This window comes from Sapajus apella, unplaced genomic scaffold (genome assembly GCF_009761245.1).
Source record: "Sapajus apella isolate SASKATOON/1434 unplaced genomic scaffold, GSC_monkey_1.0 scaffold161, whole genome shotgun sequence".
Classification (NCBI taxonomy): domain Eukaryota; kingdom Metazoa; phylum Chordata; class Mammalia; order Primates; family Cebidae; genus Sapajus; species Sapajus apella.
In genome coordinates, this window is record NW_022437101.1 from 1,181,692 (window position 1) to 1,195,999 (window position 14,308).

General features: G+C 43.9%; 1 protein-coding gene across 7 annotated transcripts in view; it reads left to right on the forward strand.

Annotated features, from left to right (window-relative positions):
* WDFY4 (WDFY family member 4) overlaps window positions 1-14,308 on the forward strand; it is a 310,404-nt gene that overhangs the window by 104,167 nt on the left and 191,929 nt on the right. For 5 of the 7 annotated variants that reach the window (XM_032266899.1, XM_032266904.1, XM_032266901.1 and 2 more), the window contains 6 exons: window positions 638-859; window positions 1,953-2,131; window positions 8,006-8,237; window positions 9,600-9,745; window positions 10,938-11,091; window positions 11,786-11,976. In XM_032266899.1, coding sequence (XP_032122790.1) covers window positions 638-859; window positions 1,953-2,131; window positions 8,006-8,237; window positions 9,600-9,745; window positions 10,938-11,091; window positions 11,786-11,976 — 1,124 coding nt within the window. The remainder of the gene's footprint in view (window positions 1-637; window positions 860-1,952; window positions 2,132-8,005; window positions 8,238-9,599; window positions 9,746-10,937; window positions 11,092-11,785; window positions 11,977-14,308) is intronic. The other 2 variants (XM_032266905.1, XM_032266906.1) reach the window with 1 other exon arrangement.

Below are 14,308 nucleotides of genomic sequence, written 5' to 3' on the forward strand. Positions count from 1 at the left end.
AGAGAAATATGAGTTGGGCTGATGGCCATTGAGAACAGACCAATGTCCGGCAAGTGGCCCCTGTGCACAGGACTGCACTCAGCTGAAAACCTGCTGGGCAGGACAGTGCGAGCACCTGGTGCCACCTGAGCCACACACTCTGTTAGGATAATTGGGTTTGGGGTTTCTATGTGGGCGTGGATGCTGGGGAGCCATTGCCTTCATGACCTCTTTCCATGTGAGATGGCACCAAGTCTGAGGACACAGCAGCTGATCCTGCCTGTTCCATGAGGCCAGAGGACCTGTCTGTGTCGCCAACCCTGTTATGGGATGGGAGGGCACATGGCATCCTTAGACTGGCGCTCTTTCCTATCCAAGGTTCAGCTGAGCTAGGCCAAAGTCCTCTACCCGACAGAGCACACTGTCTGGCTGTAGATCAGCTGACCTGGGGCCCACATGTGACGGACCTGAGGGAGATTGAGGTCCTCTCTGCTTCCTTGGCAAGGCAGAGTGCCACGATGGAGAGGAGATAACTGGTGATTAGGCAAGGCACCCAGTAGGTGCTGCACCCAGGCTAGATCAGCACCACAGTGAATCTGACCACACTTGCTAGGTGGGGCAGAACAAAGCCTGAGGGCATGCCTGTGTTCCCACCCAGGTGCCGCCAGACCATTCCCTCCTCCCGGAGGCCTGACCTTCTCCTGCTGGTTCCTGATCAGCCATCATGGAGCTGCCACTGAGGGCCACCCACTGCGCTTCCTGACGCTGGTGCGCCACCTGGCCAGGACCGAGCAGCCCTTTGTCTGCTTCTCCGTCAGCCTCTGCCCAGACGACCTCTCCTTGGTTGTTTCTACAGAAGAGAAGGAGTTTCAGCCTCTGGGTAAGGTGCTGGAATCCAAAGCCAGTTTCATCCACATGTGAGGGAAATGGGGCTAAGTCAGAAGCCCTCAACACAGGTGTGATTTGAAGCCTGGTGACCTCCTGTTTCTCCTCATCCTTTGAAATTACTCCCTTGGGTTCCACACCTGGTGAAAGGTCTACAATATTTGTTGTGGTTCACTATGACCTGGGCTCCGGGCTTGTAACTGTCAGGAAAACGAGGCCCCATCCCTTGGCACAGCTTCAGAGGTGATGCTCAGTGGCTTTCCAGAAGCTTTGTCCCTGCACAACAGTCACAATGGGACCTGGGGCTTTGCCTCACTGGGAGACAGGCTGTATCCTCTCCTGACCAAGGTTTTTGAAGAACACACACAATTTAGCTGGAGCCAAAGCAGCTACAGACATGCCCACATATGCTTAACCCCAAACCCAGAAGGCTGGCCCATGCTTGGCATGGCGCCCAGGGCAGCCCCTCCTTTGGCAGTGCTAGAGGCTGGCTCTGGCTCTGCCTTTTGGAGTCCAGCATTGTTCTCTAGGCTCATTTTCCTGAGATGGTCAAGTCCAGTGGATTCTAGCCACTTGTTCTTCTCCTGTGTCCTGAGAGTGTCACTGTTTCATAGAGAAAAACAGTGGGAGGCTCTATAACACAGTGGGAGTGGCTGACACCCTTGCACACAGCGCAGCTGCCTATCCAACTCCCTGGGACTCAGCCCGCCATGGCGTCCCTATGGAGGTAGTCTACCTTGGGGTAGACCTGAAGACTGGCTTCTGGGTTTGAATCCTGGCTGCATGACCTTGGGCAAGTCACCAACCTCTCTGTGCCTCAGGTTGGTAAATTGGGCATGTGACAGCACCTACCTCACAGGGCTGCTGTGAACATGACCTGAGTTGATATTTGTAACATGCTTAAAACTTGCCCAAAGGAAGATCTCAAAGAATGATTGCTGCTGCTATTGTCATGTTTCATGAGTGGATGGCTAAGGGCTCCATAGTACAAGGCCCACAGTGGTTGATGTCTCTCTACCCTCCCTGTTCTCCTGGGTTGCTGCAGCATGGTACCATGTGTGAGACTCAGTGTTTATGCTGTCTTCCAGATGTCATGGAACCTGAGGATGACTCTGAGCCTTCTGCAGGACGCCAACTTCAGGTCCGGTGTGGCCAGCTCCTGGCTTGTGGTCAGTGGCATCACTTGGCTGTGGTTGTCACCAAGGAAATGAAAAGGCATTGTACAGTTTCCACCTGTCTGAATGGACAGGTCATTGGCTCCGCCAAGGTGAGATGGCTCCTCCAAGTTGCACTTTCCCCACAACCATACCTCCTGCTACGACCCTGAAGTGACCTCCGTTTCATTCTGTGTTGTGTTGTTGTTGTTTGTTTGTTTGTTGCTAGTGGGGTTGGCATCTAATGAAATCCCCCTCGCTGTTCAGGAAACTTGGCTGAGCTCAGACATGAAAAGGACATGTTTAGAAAATGCACTGAAGGCCACACAACCAGGGCAGAAGGGAAGATGAACGTCCAGATCTCTAAGAATAGTCATGCTCATGAAGACAGAAAACTCCAGAATGAACAAAGCAAAGCTTCTCATTTTAAGGGGCAAATTCCTCAGGGAGGTCTGGGCAGGGTCTAAAGTATGACTTTTCTGGGAAGCTCCCAGGTGAGGCCAACACAGCTCATCTTTGCACCCCACGGAGAAGCCGGGCACTAGCATGTGCAGACACCATCACATGTCACCAGATTTAGAGCAAGAACCGTGAGGAAGGTAATGGAATGCGAATGCATAGCTGGAGTGGCAATCTCATGACTGTCACTTAGAGACACCTCAGGCACAAGAGGAAGCTGGAAGAAGATGGAGCTGGCAGGAGCCAGCAGCCATTGTCAGGGAGGAGAGGGCCTGGAAGGCCACAGAGGGCAGGTACAGCTGGATTTTCATACAGGTTCCAGGGGAGTGTCCCAACCTGGCAGCATTTTAGAATCACCTGCAAAGATTTTTAAAAGCTCTCTTGCACAGGCTGCACCCAGAACAATTGTCAGAATCTCTGTGGGTCAGGTAATTTGACAGTTTACTAATATTTATAAAATTTTCTAGGTGATTCTAATATGCAGCCAGAATGGAGAACCTTACATACACAGGGTTTCTTGATTCCCACTAAATGCCGTAGTATTCCCCCACCCCCGGTCCTGCTCAATTATGACTACCAATAACGTCTCCAGATATTGCCAGGTATCCAGTGGAGGCAAAGTTGTTCCAGGTTAAGAGTCATTAGGTTGGAACAACCTAAATTCTGTGGGACACATATAGGTGAATTTGATACCATCTTCTGGTAAAGGTCTGTTATAAAAAAAAATGGCAGTGGTGACCAGAAAGATATTTTTTTTTTCTTTGAGACAGAATTTCGCTCGTCACCCAGGCTAGTGCAATGGTGTGATCTTGGCTCACTGCAACCGCTGCCTCCCGGGTTTAAGCGATTCTCCTGCCTCAGCCTCCTGAGTAGCTGTGATTACAGGTGCCTAACACCACACCCAGCAAATTTTTGTATTTTAAGTAGAGACGGTATTTCACCATGTTGGCCAGGCTGGTCTCGAACTCCTGACCTTAGGCGATCTGCATGCCTCGGCCTCCCAAAGTGCTGGAATTGCAGGTATGGGCCACCATGCCCAGCCAACCAGAAAGAGTTTGATAGGAGCATTGAAAAAACAGGTCCTCCAAAACATAGTTAACTTTTTCTCCAATTATTAACAGTGTCAGTCCTTCCTCCTTTCCTTTCTCTCTTTTTTTTCTCATTAAATATTTCTTGAGCATCTATTACATGTTAGCTAATGTTTTAGATGCTAAGAATTATTTATGCCTATAAGCCAAAGACCTCCAGGAACATACATATACCATAAAATAAAAATTAGATTTAAGCTGCCTATAGTGAGAGAGTCCCTACCCTATGGGTAGTAAGGAGCTTGTAGTGACTTGTTACAGAATCTGGGCTTATTTTAAGTGGGTTTAAAGAAGTGGAGGTCCATTTGTTCTGAATTGGGTGCTGTTGGAAAGAGGTGCAATTTGGTGACTGTGAATGTTAATAACTTTTATCCAGAAGGTAGAGACACGGAGCAGGGCTGGACTCATCATTGGAGAGGAAGCAGAAGTCCCTCACATTAGCTGGGATAGGAGGTGTGGTGTCTTTGTTGTTGCAATACCTTTGTTTTTATCTGTTCAGGCTTGATTACCGAGTGCACTTGGTCTTGTCTTCTTTCACAGAATATGTTGATATTCTGTGAAATACTTCGTATACCTTGAGGCATGTCTTATTGATGTTTGTACCTTCCATGAACTTGGCATAGGGGCTGACACACAGTGAGCATGCAATAAACACTTGATGAACTGAATTGAATGTACAGCCACAGGAGGATCAGGACTGGCTGGTAGTGTGGTTGGGTGAATCTGTACAGGCAATAACATCCTCCCTGTAGGACCTCCTGAGCCCAGGGCCATCAGCAGGGAGGTCAGGAGTGGTGTGTTGCTAAAGACCGACAGAGTCTGCTTTCCAAAATAATCTCAACAAGTTGGGTCAGGACCAGCAAATGAAACTCAACTGCGATAAACGTAAAGGCCTGTGTTTTGATGCAAACATCTGTTGGGCAAGAGTAAGATGTGAGAACTTCAGCTTAGTTTGACTAGCTCAACAGTCTGTCTCAAAATGCTGAGCCTTTGATTTTATTGCCAAAGGAAACTTAGATAAATTGGGAACGATATGGAGCATTTTAACAGCTTGAATTGGGCAAAATGATTTGGGAACGATCTGAGACATTAGACATCTCATAGTCAACCTGAATGGTGCAGTGAGCATATACTGGGAATTTGGGAAGAGAGGGGCAAAGTGGTTTGGAGGGGTGGGTAGTGCTTCAGTGTGGGAGAGAGAAGAGGACTTTGCTGCCAGCACAGAGAGAAGAGGGTACAGAAGACTGTACTCCTGGCAAGGCGCGGTGGCTGAACAATTGATTTGTCTTTATTTGAAAATCTCATTTAATTGGTAGGGTGAAAGAGAGTATTTCTGAAATTATGTAAACTCTCGTTTAGAAAAATACAGTCATCCCTCAGTTTCCTCAGGGGGTTGGCTCTAGGACCCCTCCTGGACACTAAACTCTGTAGATACTCAAGTCCCTTAAATAAAGTGGTGTAGTATTTGCAAATAAACAATACACACCCTTCTGCATGCTTAACTAAGCTCTAGATGATTCATAATACCTAATACAATGTGAATGCTACATAGTTGTCATGCTGTATTTTTAATTTATATTTTTGTTGTTGTAGTACTATTTTTACTGTTATTTTTCCTGAATATTTTTGATCCAAAGTTAGTTGAATCTGAGAGTATGGAACCCCCAGATATGTAGGGCCAACTGTACATATTTATAAACATATTAATATATACAGTGATTTTATAGTAATGAGAATAATGCAAATGCATTTTGAAATAACTCAGAAATAGAGAAGAGAAGATTAGCTACCCTCCTGCTACTTTATCATATTTTGTAGTTTCAGTTTTATCCCTTTAAAAAGATAGAGTGATCTCACTGTATAGAAAATCTCAAATACTACTTAGTTCATGTAACCTCTCATTTAACCTAACACTTAGGCTATATGTGATAGCGTATTGCTCCCAGGCTACAAACCTATACAGCATATTGCTATACTGAATACTGTAGGCAACTGTAACACAGTGGTGAGTATTTGTGTACATAACACTCTAAACACAGAAAAAGTACAGTATAAATATGATATTATTATCTTATGTACTGCCATTGCATACATGAAACGTTGTAATGTGGCCACAGCAATATATGGAAGTATGCTTGGAAATTCATCCAAACTTTTGCTTGTATCCACAGTTCATTCTTTTTTATTTCTGAGTAGTATTTCAAGGTATGGATGTGCCATAGTTTGTTTAGCCATTTATTGAAGGACATTTGGGATGTTTCCAGGTTTTGGATATTATAAATAAAGCTTTGTGAGCATTTGTTTACAGGTTTTTGTGTGAATTTAAGTCTTCATTCTTCTGGGATGAATTCCAAGGGTTCAATTGCTGGTTTCTATGGTAATTGAGTGTTTAGTTTTATAAGAAACTCCCAAACTATTTTGAGAATGATTGTATTATTTGACATTTCCACCAACATAGATTAGTGAGGGTTTTTCTGCGCTTAGCATTGTCACTATTTTTATGTTAGCTGTTATGATAGTTGTGTAGTGATACCTCACTGTTTTTAATTTGTACTTCCTTAATGGCTAATGAGGTTGAACATCATCTTTTCTCATGCTTTTTTGCCATCTGTATGTTCTCCGCAGTGATGTCCATCCATATTTTTTGCCCATTTTCTAATTGCATTGTTTGTTTGTTTGTTTGTTTGTGTTTGAGACGGAGTGTCACTCTGTCACCAGGCTGGAGTGCAGTGGCATGATTTCGACTGACTGCAACCTCTGCCTCCTGGGTTCAAGTGATCCTCCTGCCTCAGCCTCCCGAGTAGCTGGGACTACAGGCGTGTGCCACTACACCCAGCTAATTTTTGTATTTTTAGTAAAAACAGGTTTCACCATGTTGGCCAGGATGATCTCGATCTCTTGACCGTGTGATCTGCCCACTTTGGCCTCCCAAAGTGCTAGGATTACAGGCATGAGCCACCATACCCTGCCACATTGTTTGCTTTTTAAACTGTTGAGTTTTAAGGATTAAAATAATATATATGTATATGTGTGTGTGTTTGTATATATATATATATTCTAGATTCTAGTCCTTTGTTAGATATATAATTTGCAAGAATTCCTCCTAGTCTGTAGTGTGTCTTTTAATCCTCTTTCACATGGGTGAAGTTTCTGGTTTTGCTGAAGTATAATTTATTAGTTTTTCCTTATATGGCTCATGCTTTTGGTGTTGTTTGAAAATATTTTGCCTAGCCTGAGATCCTGAAGATTTTCTCCTATTTTTTTCTAAAAGATTTCTAGTTTTACATTTTACACTTGAGTTTGTGATCAATTATGAATTAATTTTTGTATAAGGTATAAGGCTTAAGTTCATTTCTTTGCCTATGGATGTTCACTTGCTCCAGTACCATTTGTTGAAGAGTCTATTATTTCCCAATTGAATTACTTTTGCATCTTTGTCAAAAATCAGGTGAGCATACTTATATAAGTTTATTTCTGGGTTCTCTATTCTGTTCCATTGATCTATGTGATTATCTTTATACCAATGCCACACTATCTTGATTTTATAGCTATATAATAAGTAAATTATTAGAGTAGTTCCTCCAACTTAATTCTTTTTTTTCAGAATTGTTTAAGCTATTCTAGGGCCTGTGCCTTCCCATATACATTTTAGAATTAGCTTGTTTATGTCTACAAAAAAATCCTTGCTGGAATTCTGTTAGGAATTGCATTATACCTTTTGATCAACTTGAGGAGAAATAAAATCTCTACTATAGTCTTTTTATCCATGAATCTGGTATGTCTCTCTATTTATATAGATCTTCTTTGACTTTTTCCATCATCATTTAGGAATTTTCAATATACAGAACCTGTACATGTCTTACTAATATTTCATTTGTTTGTGCATAATTGTAAGTGGTATTGTGTTTAATTTTAGTTTCTGTTTGTTTACTGTTAGCCTACAAAAATAAAATTTATTTTTGTGTATTGACCATGTATCCTGTGACCTTGCTGAACTCACTTATTAGTTCTAGGACATTAAAAATAATTCCTTGGAGCTTTCTACATGGACATGTCATCTGAAAATAGAAACAGTTTTATTTCGTCTTTTCCAAACTGTGTGTATGTAATTAATTTTCATACATAAAATTTTATTCATTTGCTAATACTAGACATTTAGATTCTTAGTAGAATGACTGAGATAAAACAGTGGACATTTTTGTGTTTCTTAATATTTTTATCAAATTTATTTTCAAAAGGACAGTGTCAGTTTCTTACTCCACATTTCATAACTTGTTTTTCTGCATGCTTCTCAGATTTGAGAATTTTAATTTAATTTTTAGATAAAATACATTTTTACTTTGAGATGAGAGTAAAATGCATCATGTCATATCAATTTGTATTTACTTGATTAACTCTGAGAACAAACACCACTCACTTTTGTCCTTCTTATTTTAACAGATGTTGTACATCCAGGCCCTACCAGGGCCTTTCCTTTCTATGGATCCATCCTCATTTGTGGATGTTTATGGATATATTGCTACCCCTCGAGTTTGGAAACAAAAGTCTTCATTAATCTGGCGTCTTGGTCCCACATACCTCTTTGAAGAAGCCATTTCAATGGAAACTCTGGAAGTTATTAACAAACTTGGCCCAAGATATTGTGGTAACTTCCAAGCTGTACATGTCCAAGGTATGGAGTGTTTTGATTTACAATGTTCTTGCTGATGTTAGTTTTTAAATGGACATCTGGTTATTTATATCATATTTGCAAAGAATAAGCTCAGTGTTAAGGTCAGTCATTAGGGAAGACCTCTGTAATTGGATCATTATATATTTACAACCCAGCAGAAAATGTCACAGGAAAGGAAATGACAATATCTTTAGATTTCAACTCCAAAGCATTTAATGGGGGAGAGGTGAGTTGGGCAATACCACCTGCAAAGAAAGAGAGAAGAGAATGAGATAAATAAGTTACATTGCTTTTAATGAAGAAGCTTTTTAACTAAAGTATACTGGTATCTTCAATTATTAAACAGGCAGACAAAACATCCACATTTTCATTATTGATTGTTGGTTATTCAAGCAGGGAGCATTGCCCTCTGTGCTCTGTCAAGTCAAAGGGGTCAGCTCCCATCTGGAATGAATGATAAATGAATCTATGTACAGTGGGCTGTATGTATTGAAGGGCAATTGAGTGCTGTTGAGCATTTCCATCTCCAGGCCCATGATGTCTTTGAATTTCATTTCCTGTGGCAAATGGCACTGGCCAAAGCAATGGGATGAGGTCAGGTCTAGAGCCAAAGTCTCACGAATTCTACATTCATGCCACCCTTCTCTACTAGCACATTGGCTCTCATTGATTTAGAGACCAGTATGTTAATTCAAACTGGGATGTTTGCCATGGCCGTGCAGCTCATTGAAAATTAGACATTTCAGCTCAGCCTATTTCAGGTCAGGTTTCTTGTCATTTAACATTTTGGTTTTAGGGAGTGAGGTTATATACTTGATATAATGTTTTAAGCTCTGGTAGTTTTGTACCCGGAGTGCCTCTGTTTTTATGATAAGATAAATATTGGGAGAGTTCTTCACAGTTTTCTTCTCTTTTCTTTCCCTCTTTCTTTCTTTCTTTCTTTTTTTTCTTTTTTTTTTTTCCAGAGTCTCGCTCCTGAGTAGCTGGGATGACAGGCATGTACCACCATGCCTGGCTGATTTTTTGTATTTTTAGTGGAGATGAGGTTTCACCATGTTGGCTAGGCTGGTCTCAAACTCTTGACCTCAATTGATTCACCCACCTCAGCCTCCCAAAGTGCTAAGATTACAAGCACAAGCCACCATGCCCAACCCAGAATTTTCTATAAGCATCTGGAAATAGGGAAAAACAAATCACATGCAAACATATAATGTGCAGAAACATGCAATGTGACAACATACAAATGTCATCTCATTGATTGCTTTGCTGTGTGACAGAGATATTTAATTATTTAATTGTATGAAGATTAATTTCCTTCTCTGTAAAGCGCGACTAGAAACGATTAAAGATGTGTTGTTATAGGGGAGGACCCGGACAGTGAAGCCACACCCCTTGTTGCAGAAGAAAGGGTTTCTTTTGGACTTCACATAGCCAGCTCCTCTATCACCAGCATAGCAGACATCAGAAATGCCTACAATGAGGTGGACAGTCGCCTGATCGCCAAAGAGGTACGTCTTCTAACTTCACGTGCTACTCTCTGTTGGACTCTCGGTTTCATAGCTTGCTTCAGCTTTCAGTGCTTACGTAAACTAATTCGTGTTTGCACATGTATAGATGGTTACACACATACATGTTTCCCACTTCATTTGTTAAAATATCCAATGCCTCCCCACTCCAAGACTAAGCCTTTTATTGATAATTATTCAGAAGAAATACAATAAATAAAAGAGTAACAACAAATTACATATTTTAAATACCTTTGCAACATTGAGAGCGCTATTGAGCTTCCCTTGTTCTGGGTGTTAATGACCCACTAACACTGAAAAATGTTCTTTGAGTTGCTGTTATTTTTTATTTTATTTTAATTTTTAATTTTTTTTTTTAGTGATGGGATCTCTCTATGTCGCCCAGGCTGTTCTTGAACACCTGGGCTCAAGTGATCCTCCCACTTCAGCCTCCTGACTAGTTGGGATTATAGATAGGAGTCACAGCACCCAGCATTGCTGTGATTAAAACAACAAACAAACAAACAAACAACAGTAAATTTTCAAAACAACAAGGAGATATGTTTGTAGATGGGGGTACCATTAGATTTACTTCCAAATTTTTGCATAAAGAGCTCTTTTGCTTACCACTGATGGAATGTTGCTGTTTTGTTTATATTCTCTTCACTGCCATGGACAGAGGGTATCCCCAAAAGGATGGGGAGTCAGGAACTAGGCCCTGTTGATCATGAAAGTTGTGCCTTAGCAGCAACACACCACTTTCTGATGCAGGAGGCCAGGATTCCTATCTCCTTGCCCCTTTGAAATCTGTAGAGATTGGGCTTGCAGAGCCTGAACAACCCTAGACTGAGAAGGTGGCAGCCCTCACCTTGGTAGCATTGTTCCATCTGAAACTGTCCTTGGGTCCCTCTTGCTCTTCCTAGCACCTCACTATAAGCACATGGACACTGGTGGCTCAGACTGTGTAACTGAAGCTGCTCACTTACAATTCAGCCACAGCTTGGGAGGCAGAGTGCATGAGCCTGAATTTTGGCTTCAATCCCCTGACATTGGTTCAATTGTTATTCATTCACTGATCATTGCTGATGGAGTATCAGCACTGGGCCAGACCCCAGAGGGCCTGCCCTCCAGGAGCTCTTGGACAATGCTTCTTTTGCAGGAGTTTCTTAGGACTAATAGCTGCTCATTTCTTTAGATGAATATTTCATCCCGTGACAATGCCGTGCCCGTGTTCTTGCTGAGGAATTGTGCTGGCCACCTGTCAGGGTCTCTGCGGACCATTGGAGCCGTTGCTGTGGGTCAATTTGGTATGTTCAGCTGGGAAGCTTTGACACTATTTGGGAAGCAAGGTTTGTGCTGTCACGGCTTGTGCAGCCTGGGTTCTGGAGTGGAGGCAGGATGGAGTATGCCGGAGAACCAGGGTGGGGAGGACCAGAGTTGGGAGTGAATCCAGTGAAAGAGCTAGCCTCCCAGAAAGCATGAGGGTCTATTCACCTGGCCACATCTGGCAATGAGTAGTGAGCTCAGCTACTAATCAGGCTGCTGTCTATGCACGACAGAAGCCTATCTAGTAAGCACAGTGGGCCTTTTGAGCAGAAGCACTGCTTGTGGTTGTCTGGGTGAAAACTGCTGGTCACCCTTCAACTGAGCAAGAGCAAGGCAACAAGTTGGTGCAAGTGTCCTCCCTAGTAGGATCTAGAGGACAGGCAAGAGCCAGAGGTTGTCAGAGCAATAGGAATACTGAGGCTCAGGGGTCTGGCTCATCCAGCACTCTGGAGTGAAGGCACAGGGTGGTAATCTGAAATACTCTGGGCTGTTCAGTCTTCTGATGGCAAAGAAAGGACTTAGCACAGTATCTCCCAGCCACCTAAGACTTTCATAGTCTCCTTCTCTTTGTCCCAGCCTGTCCCAGGTGCACAGACCCCTCTGGCTGTGGGTGGATGCTGGCACTGGCAGGTCACTGGCACTCATATGCTGTCGGGGCATTTCCTATCGCAATGAAGCTGTGATGTGTTGATAAAATGCCGGTTTTATGCCACACAGGGGTGAGGGTGTTCCACTGTAGCCCTGCTGCCAGCAGCTTGGACTTCATTGGCGGGCCTGCCATCCTCCTGGGCCTCATCTCCCTAGCAACAGATGACCACACCATGTATGCAGCTGTGAAAGTTCTGCACTCGGTTCTGACCAGTAATGCCATGTGTGACTTCCTGATGCAGCACATTTGTGGGTACCAGGTAATCCCATTTTCCTACCTGGGACTGGGACTCCTGAAAGGGCTGTCATCCCCAGGGAACAGGGATGAGCGTTGCTTGCCCCAGGGGCATTCCCTCCAGGGTGACTTCTGGAGAAAGGGAGCTGAAAGCCTTTGGGTTCTGAGACCAGCATCTTCGCAGCAGAGGAGGGGCAGGCAACAACCAGCCAAGAGCTCTGCCCCGGATGGGGATGCTTACCTAGCTGTGGCTTCTGGCCCTTCTAACTGAGAAATTCAAATGTCATTTGCAGTGGTCTCCCCACCTTGTCTGTAGCCTGGTGGCTGAGAGCCCGGGCAGCAGAGCAGACTGCCAGAGTTTAAATCTCATCTCTTCTTCTAATTTGCTATTTAACCTTAGATGAGTTACATATCTTCTGCCTCAGTTTCCCCACCTGTAAGATGTGGACTGTAATAGGGTTTCAGTGAGGATGAGATGATTTCACACAAGCCAAGAGATTAGAATTATGTCAGGCCCAGAATAAGTGCTAGGTAAATGTTAGTCATTTCTAGTTCTTAACCTCTTTGTGCCTCAATTCCCCCACGTGTAAAGTGGGGATATGAGAGCACCTGTCTTGCAGGGTTGTGAGGACTGAGTTCATGGGTATTGGGAGCTTAGAGGAGCGCCTGCGCAGGGGACCTGCTGTGCACGTGCTTACTGTGATTGTCATTGCTACTTATAATTGGTCAAGTCAGATGAGACATGGCTGCTGCCTTCGAGTAACTTCTCACATGGCGGGGAGGCGGCCAGGTAAGGAACTAGGTGGGTAAGGAACTAGGAGGGTAAGGACAAGGTCGGAGTCTGGGCCATGTCACAGGTCTCACAGGCAGTGGAGGCTTCTTCTGGTGTGGACGCTCTGGATGATTGGGGCAAAGTCTCCTGTGTCTCTGCCTACTGGGTCAAGGTCTGAGCAGAAGAAAGCTGTGTGATGGCCTTCCAGGCACTTTCCCTCTCTGCCTGGACTACTGCCACAGCTAGACAGTGACCCCTTTCCCCAGCCTGTTCCTGGTAGCCTACTGATGCCCCACATCACAGATCTGATGATGCCACTCCTTTGCGTAAAACCTTCAAAGGCGTCTGATTACTGATACCATATCCCAAACTCCTTAGACAGGTTTCCAAAGCCATTCAAAACTGCCCACGGACCTTTCCTTCCAGCCCCAACATTTCAGCCTATGCTCTTACCTCCTCAAATCCTGCACCTTCTCGGATCATTAAGCAGCATATGGCTTTGTGTGCCTGTGGCCTCCACTTGGATCACCTCTCCTTTCTACCCCCACACCACACTCCTTCTGCCTTTCCAGATCAAGCTCAAATAGCAAAGGCAGCATTCTCTTCCCCCAGCTGAGTGTGTGGCTGTCTCCTGGCCCCCCAGGCGCTGTGGGCACGACCCGTTTTAACTGCTCTCGCACCTACACTGGGATGATCAGTCTGCACATCTCTACTGGGATCTTCTAAAGATCCTAGTATTTTTTACTCTTTGCTGGTGTATTACTGACACCGTGAAGACACTCGGTACATATTTTGGGAATGAGTGAATGGGTATGTCTGAGTTTATGCTAAAACTCAAGAACAGGTGCTCTTGGTACACAGTTTTCCTTTTAATATGCTGTTAAAGGTTAGTAGTAGGATTTATTTCAATACAGCACAAGGATATGTGCTGTGGCTAAGGATTTTAATAATTATTGTGAGCATTTCTAAAAAGGCACATGTCAGTTCCTGCCCTCATGGGTGTATCTAGAAGGATAAAATGAAACAAGAACCAAAATAATTTTAACATAAATAAAAATGCAATCGGTGTCCAAGATTCACTTGAAGAATTCCTACCTATTCTGTGACTTCCTGGCTCTCTGGCTGTCTTCTCAGAAATTCTGAGCTGCTTAGAAAGTTCAGACCACCTCAGGCTCACTGCGGTTTCATTGCCCAGTCCCAGGGCTGGGGGTGGGCGCAGTGAGCTCTCAGTGAGGATTCAGGAATGAGAACATTGCTTTGAGAGAAGAAACTTTACCACAAAGGCACATAAGTGCATATTGTCACATGTAGGTAGAGGGATCATAAAAAGCTTCTTTAAAAAGGAAGCTCATCAAGAGGTGCCGTGGAGACTGGGCTGGCTGAGCCTTCCAGGAAGAGATGATGGAGATAGGGAGTGGCCCATGGATGGAATGTCTTTACTCAACTTCATTGATCGAATGCTTCCTAAGACCAGGCACTGTGCTAGGCCCTAGGGATGTGAGGTGAACAGGATGGGTTTAGTCCCTGGCTTCATGGGACTTACCACCCAAGAAGGTGGACAGAAAAATATTGTCAGCATGAGAGA